This window comes from Lagopus leucura, unplaced genomic scaffold, assembly GCF_019238085.1.
Source record: "Lagopus leucura isolate 7727_CA_CO unplaced genomic scaffold, USGS_WTPT01 Super-Scaffold_100004, whole genome shotgun sequence".
NCBI lineage: Eukaryota > Metazoa > Chordata > Aves > Galliformes > Phasianidae > Lagopus > Lagopus leucura.
This window is the reverse complement of record NW_024962264.1, coordinates 24,694,375-24,701,376: the sequence shown is the minus strand read 5'-3', so window position 1 is coordinate 24,701,376 and position 7,002 is coordinate 24,694,375. Positions and strand designations below refer to the sequence as shown.

The 7,002-nt window shown below is 46.1% G+C and overlaps 1 protein-coding gene across 4 annotated transcripts; it reads left to right on the top strand.

Annotated features, from left to right (window-relative positions):
• The first annotated feature begins 484 nt into the window (after nucleotides 1-484).
• On the top strand, nucleotides 485-5,737 carry PAQR3 (progestin and adipoQ receptor family member 3). 4 transcript variants are annotated; one of them, XM_042870393.1, is made up of 7 exons: nucleotides 485-706; nucleotides 775-937; nucleotides 2,228-2,383; nucleotides 3,080-3,190; nucleotides 4,471-4,561; nucleotides 4,873-5,021; nucleotides 5,472-5,737. In XM_042870393.1, the coding sequence occupies exons 1-6, from the start codon at nucleotides 522-524 to the stop codon at nucleotides 5,013-5,015; spliced, it is 849 nt and encodes a 282-aa protein (XP_042726327.1). In that variant the 5' UTR covers nucleotides 485-521; the 3' UTR covers nucleotides 5,016-5,021; nucleotides 5,472-5,737. The 4 variants fall into 4 exon arrangements, with proteins under 4 accessions (XP_042726327.1, XP_042726325.1, XP_042726326.1 ...); XM_042870391.1 differs by having other exon boundaries at nucleotides 2,993-3,190; XM_042870392.1 differs by lacking the exon at nucleotides 5,472-5,737 and adding an exon at nucleotides 3,924-4,002 and having other exon boundaries at nucleotides 2,993-3,190; nucleotides 4,873-4,982.
• Nucleotides 5,738-7,002: the final 1,265 nt, after the last annotated feature.

The window sequence follows — 7,002 nt, the reverse complement described above, 5'->3', positions numbered from 1 at the left end:
TGAGATGGGAGACATTCATAGGCCACAGAAGGGAGGGGTAGATGATGAGCAAGGATCCCCATTCAGGACTCTTGTCTTCAACCTTAGAAACAGAGCCAGGCATGGGGAGAAATATCCAGCTGATGCCGCATGATGAACTAAGCCGAGTTCTTTGTTGCACGGAGCCAGCACAATTCCAGCAAGCCGAGGGCTCTCAGCACTTTAAAACTTTGTATTGCCTCTTTTGGGCCCGTTTTGCGTACAGGTCTGCCACGTTCCGATCCTTCTGAAAGGACTGGCTCGTCTTAGAAGGGAGATACCTCTCTCCCTTCGAAGCGTGACTGCCTGACGCTGACCGACGCCGGCCAGCAGACGGCAGCACCGCGCACCTCAGGGCGCTCCGCCTTGCTCTGACGTCATCTCCCCGCGCCAGCCACCCGCTGCAAAGCGCCGCAACGTGGTGTGCGCGAGCCGGGCCGGCCGGGCTTTGCGCGGTGCCGTGGCGGGGTTGGAGGGCCGCGTGCCGATGCGGGGCGGGCAGGATGCAGCAGAAGCTGCTGCGCAGCGCGCACTACATCGAGCTGGGCGGCTACCAGTACTGGCCCGTGCTGCTGCCGCGCGGCATCCGTCTGTACACCTACGAGCAGATCCCCGTCTTCCTGAGGGACAACCCCTACATCACCGACGGCTACCGCGCCTACCTGCCCTCGCGCCTCTGCCTCCGCAGGTATGGCCGTCCCCGGGGCCGGGTCGGGGCCTCGGAGCCCCGCTCAGCCCCGCCGCGTCTCCCCGCAGCCTCTTTATCCTCTCCAACGAGAGCGTCAACATCTGGAGCCACCTGCTGGGCTTCCTGCTCTTCTTCACGCTGGGAATCCGCGACCTGACCGTCGTGCTGCCCGCCGCTCGCGCCGCCCGCGAGGACTTCGTCATCTGCGCCGTCTGCCTCTTCTGCTTCCAGGTGGGGCGCCGTGCTGTGCGCCGCGCGGCGGATGGGCTCAGGGGCCGAGCTGATTTTGAACTGTTTCTTATAAGAACGAAGCATGGCTGGCATAGGAGAGGCTGCAGAACGCCGGCTGGGCAGGCCGAGGCTTTGTGTTCTGGTTTCTGCTGGGCATTGTGTCCAGTGCTGTGCCCGCGGATGGCGATGGTTTGATCACCAGCTCGAGCACAAAAACCAGCTGTGGATTAATGGGGTGAGGCCAGCTGCACGAATATTAACAAGATGAGGTGCTGGGATAGTTTAGTGTGGGAAGAGGAGGCTTAGGGGAGACCTCACTGCTCTCTGCAGCTGCACGAAAGGAGGTTATTGTAATGAGGTAGGGGATCGGCCCCTTCTGCATAACAGCAGTAGCACAGGAGGTAATGGCCTCAAGTTGCACCAGGAGAGGTTCAGGTTGGATACTGGGAAACCTTTCTTCTCAGAAACAGTGGTGAGGCATTGGCACTGCGAGGTGGTTGAGTCAGCATCCCTGGTGGTGTTCAAGATATGTGGAGCTGTGATACTGAGCAACTGATAAGGTGGGATAGGGCCAATGGCTGAACTAGATGACCTTAGAGGTCTTTTCCAACCTGGATGATTCTTTGATGTTATTATACAGCTGGACTTGGGGTTCTTGTGCATTTTGCACAACTGTCAGAGTTCAAGAAGCACCTGAACAATGCTTTCAGACATAGGGTTTGGACTTTCGGTGGTTCTGTGTGGACCCAGGAGTTGGATGTAATGATGTTTATGGATCCCCTTCAAGTCTAGATATTCTATGATTCTGTTTCTCAGGGGGAAAAAAAATTGATGCCAGCCAAGAAGCCAAGTCAGTGTACTGCGTGTCAGAGGTTAGTCACTTCTGTGTACCCTCAGCAAAGCTGCAGAGTGCTGGTATTCAAGGATTTGAGCTTTGGTTTCTGCTTGTTGTAGCTGGACCATACTGAATTCATCTTGGTCATACTTGGGCAGGTGGGGCCCTGCTCCTGTATGCACTGGCACACTTTTGTACCCTCAGTGCCCTCGTTTCCTTAGCTGCAGCCTGTGGTTATCAAGTCTTGCAAAGTTTTGTGTTTCATCTGCAAAAGAGGTTATGCTAGTTTCCACTGATTATGAGCAGAAATCATAATTGTCTACACCAAGTAGTTCTGTAAAACATGTAACAGGTTACTTTTGGACTCTTAAGCTTCAGAGTTGAAGCTTAATCCCCATTAATCCCCGTCTGTTACCAAGAAATTAATGTATCCTTGTTTTGATATATTTGTGTAGGTCTGTATGCTTTGCTCAGTAGGATATCATCTCTTCTGTTGTCATCGCTCAGAGAAGACCAGCCGACGATGGATGGCATTAGATTACGCAGGAATTTCCATTGGTATCCTAGGCTGCTACGTATCAGGCGTGTTTTATGCATTTTATTGTAGTAAAGTAAGTCTGAGTCACTTGTTTCTGTGGTCCCATCACCATGGTTTCCACGTGTTGGGAAAGGGCTTTGTCACATGGTGTCCAGGTGGCACATTTGGCAGGGGACAGGTGCAGAACTTTGCTTGCAGAAGTAAAAGATTAAGAGATTCCTTTTAAGCTGTCAATTGCACAAGCCTCAAGACAATATTTAAATCATTATAAAGTCAGTGTAAACTTTACAGGTCCTGTCTTTGTCAAAGGCATGAGGCCCATAATGGGATGTTCCTCCCAGCATTTATATGGGGCAGAAACAAGCTTAAATTGCTTTGGAATTCTAAACTTTTATAACTTCTGTGCTCCCTGTACAGGAAAGTATTGATCTGGTAGTTAAAGTAGTTATAACAGAGTTATGTTTAATACATGTTTTGGTGAAGCGTGTGAAATAGGTGTGAAGTAAGAGCATCTTCCCCTTCACTGGATTACTAAGAACACACTGATTCAAGCACTGTCATTTGTGGTCACAGAAGTGACGAGAACATTTTAAATCTTTGTGTTTAGTAACATAGATTTTCTACCCAGAGTTTACCTCAGATGAGCAAACATACAAACTTAATTGTGTTTCTTTTTTCTCAGTACTGGCGTCAGGTGTACTTAATCACTGTGCTGGCAATGATCTTGGCAGTATTTTTTGTTCAGATTCATCCCAATTACCTCACACAGCAGTGGCGCAGGCTGCGCTCCATCATCTTTTGCTCAGTGTCTGGATACGGCATTATTCCTACTATCCACTGGGTTTCACTCAACGGTGGCATTGGTGCAGCTATTGTACAGGTAAAAGACAATAATACGGAAATAAGATTTACTTTTGCTTTGCACTTGGTGTCTTCCCTCGGTCTCATTTTGGAAATGAGGGAGAAGTAGAGCTAGTGACGATTTCTTAAAGCACAGAATTCCTTTGGAACGCTCAGACTTATGGAAAGCCAATCAACAGGTTGAATAGATGAAATCTGTTTCAGTGATTTAAAGTTGAACTGTGAGAAGACCCACCTGGATGCAAACATGACCACGACGTTGTGCTTGCCTGAGGGGCAGAGCAGTGTGTGCAGGTCGCACCCTTGCACACCTCAGGGCAAGGAGCAGAGAGCTGAGTCAGCAGGCGAGTGGGAAGCAGTCAGTCAGGATGCACAGGTTGCAGAGGTGAGGTGAACCAGGAGACATGGGTGGGAAGTTCTTCCTCTTCTGTGCCCTGGGTTGGTGGCAAAATCGGCATTTGCCTACACAGCCTTCTGTCTCTCACGCATAACTTGTTTAATATCACTGTTAAGTTACCAAACATATTTCCCTCTCTTGCTTTACCACTATGGTAAAGGTTACTCAGCTCTGAAAAACAGGAAGTACAGCACTGTTAAAGAAGGTGAACGTGCCCCAAGGTTTAAAAGGTTCCCCCAGGAATCACAGCCATTAGCCAGGGCTCTAATAGAGCTGAAAAAATCCTTTGCTTTCATAGCAAGTGACTGCCTGTGAAAGTTCTTAAGATTGGCACTTCAGGAGGACTGTCTTCTAGGATGCTGACTTAGCCTGGTCCAGAGCTACTGCTGAATTTGGAAGAACAGCATTGGTAATAAATGCAGTCTTCAGACAAGGTACTGAAACACTCACTTTGTAAAAGTCAAGTAGGCAAGCAATCATTGCTGCCCCTGCTTTTTCCAGTTAGTCAATTAGTTTGTCCTGATAGAGCAGAATGGTAGATGTGATACTCATTTTGCTTCCATACTTCAGAGAAAATGCTCTGCTTCCAGCAATAAAACATTCTATTATTGAAAACAAACAAACAAAAAAACTGGTCAAGTGAGTGGGTTGCTTTCCAGCAGCTAGTTTGGTTACTTACAGTCTAATCTGTAATATTCCTGTGGCCTTCCATTCAGATTTTTTCCAAGTTTTGGCATTTGTTTCTCAATTGGATTCTGTTCTATTCAATAGATAATGTGAGCAGCAAAATAATATTCCATTTTGTCACACCTTTTGTTTTCTTTTAAATGTACTTTGAAATTATTATTTTAAAATATTTTTTACCTTAGAGCAGAGTAAGAAAGCTTCCTTTTCTTTTGCAGGAGTTTGCTCCACGTGTGGTTGTCATGTATTTCATTGCTGCTGTAGCATTTCTCTTCTATATTTCCAAAGTTCCAGAAAGATACTTTCCAGGTATGAAATTCTGTTGTTTTTCTGCAGTTGAGCTTCCTGCAGTGTCACAGTCTTTGCTGCGAGTCCTGAATTTTTGATGAGAGTACAGTTGATTATGTTCTACTTAGCGTGCATTGGCACCAAAAGAACTCAAACTTGATGTGCACTTCAATCAAAAGAAGTCAGGTGACTTTTGTTGTTCTTCACTAAAGAGCTTAGCTGTCTCCCAGCCAGCTGAACGTGTGACTGAGCTTGGGAATAGACTGCCTGCTGCTTGCCTTTCATGAGTTAATGCAAATGTAACAACTGCTTCCCATTTTTGTTCCCCACAGGACAGCTCAACTACCTCGGCTCTAGTCACCAAATATGGCACATCCTTGCAGTAGTGATGTTGTACTGGTGGCACCAGTCTGCAGTGTACATCATGCAGTACCGACACAGCAAGCCCTGTCCTGAGCACAGTGTGGACTTATGAGTGAAGGTATAGCCTTTGTGCTTGTGGGAACATGAGATTTTAACAAGTAGAGAGTTAAGTAATCTTGTTTTCAACATGTCACAATGTTCCATTAGTTGATTCCATTAATTTAATTAGCTCCTCCACAGAAAATGCTTACTAGTGTAATGTTTCCTTGTGAATAAGCAAACAGCTACTTTGATAGCAGGCAGGCTGCTGCTGCTGTGTTATGTGAGTCTGCAGTGCCCTCAAGCAGGGTTTTAGAGCAGGCTGGACAAATCACTGCTAGGTCCCTAACAGCTCTGTCTGACAACAGTTGCAAGCACTTATCAACATTTGTTTATATGTAGCTTTTTCTTAATGTTTTCGTCAGGTTTTTTTTAGTCTAATATGCATGGGATCTGGGGCAGTTAGGTAAGAGTTAATGTTTCCTATGCGTAATAACTGACAATTTTTCTTTCCTCAACTGCCTTTCAGAGGCACTGCAATGAAACTTCTGACTACAGGAGTCTGAACCTTACAAATATGCAGAACCATGAAAGTAAGCACTAAGGCAGTTCCTTTCCAACTTCTGGACTGTTACCCTACTCACTGAGATGATACATTAACAGGAATGCTGGGGGGAAAAAGCAGCATTGCCTGGATCTCAATACAACATCTGAACATCTCCTGAACACCTCCAGGGTCAGTGACTCCACCACCTCCCTGGGCAGCCCATTCCAGCACCTGACCATTGTCTCAGAGAAGAAGTATTTCCTAACATCCAACCTGAATCTCCCCTGGCACAACTTGAGGCCATTCTCTCTGAGATCTGAGATTCATTTCCTTCTCATCATTTCCTGCTCTGCAATCAAGTACAAAGCAGGTCTTTCTTAGAGTGGGACAACAAAAAGGTGGGCTGTAGAACTAAGCATTTGGAGCACTGCATTATTTTCCTGCTTCGTAAATACAAACAACAGAATTGCATACCATTGCTAAGCTAGCAGGCCCATATGCCATGTCTTCAGGTTTTGTTGCAGTACAGAACAAAAGGACACACTCCCAGGAGTAGTGTGCTTTTAGAACTCTGATTAACTGAGTGGCTGGTCTTGGCTCTAAACTGCATTGGTACAGGGTGCTGCATCCTTCAGAATCATTGTCTAAGTGATGTGTGTACACTTCAACATCAGGACAGTAATGTGTAATGTCAAATTCAGTGGAGTATTGTATTTTCTAGTTGTTTCCCTTTTTCTGGGAGATGGATGTTATCTACCATATCTATCTTGATTTTAAATCTTAAATTGTGTCCTCAAGTATAGGTGGTGCCATTACTTCAACAAATCTCTCTGCACCACTCTGGTGCTTCTGAATAGTGTTCTGAAATATTTCAGGAGTAGTCTTACACTTGCTGTTACCCTGGAATTAGTAGAAGTGCAAAGGATTTTTTTTTTGTAAGTGACATGTTCTTTTAGTAGGTGTAAATAACAAGCCCAGAGTAGTAAGACTGCTATGAATTCAAGCCACTGAACTTTGGCCTTTTAATGACTTGTGCTGTACTTCCAACACTTCATTAGTTGAAGTGATTTATTGCCATTTGCTTTCTGCAGTAAAGACAACCTTGGGTTTTTATAGTCTGCAGTTAAACCATGTCTTGGTTTAATGTCAACACTAAAGAGATGAGCTACGCAGGTTGTTAGATACCTGGTGCTCAGCATGAAGCTCAGTGGGTGCCAGCCTAGAGGCTGGCAGGGTGCTGTTCAGTCCCACCGAAGTTGCCTCTGTCCTGGGCAAAACATTCCCAGCTCCCCTCAGCCTTCTACACAGGGAACGTGCCAAGGGAACAGAGATAGTCATTTACTGACAAGTATTTACCTTGTACCAGGGATGGAGGAGGCAGGACCCTTCCTCTTCTGCTGGTACGCTGGAGAGCAGTGCTGTCACCGAATCCTCACTGAGCTTAAGTGTTTTTTATTCCCAGCTCCAGAAACAGTTATTGGAAAGAACTAAATGCATTTGAAGTTCAAATCCC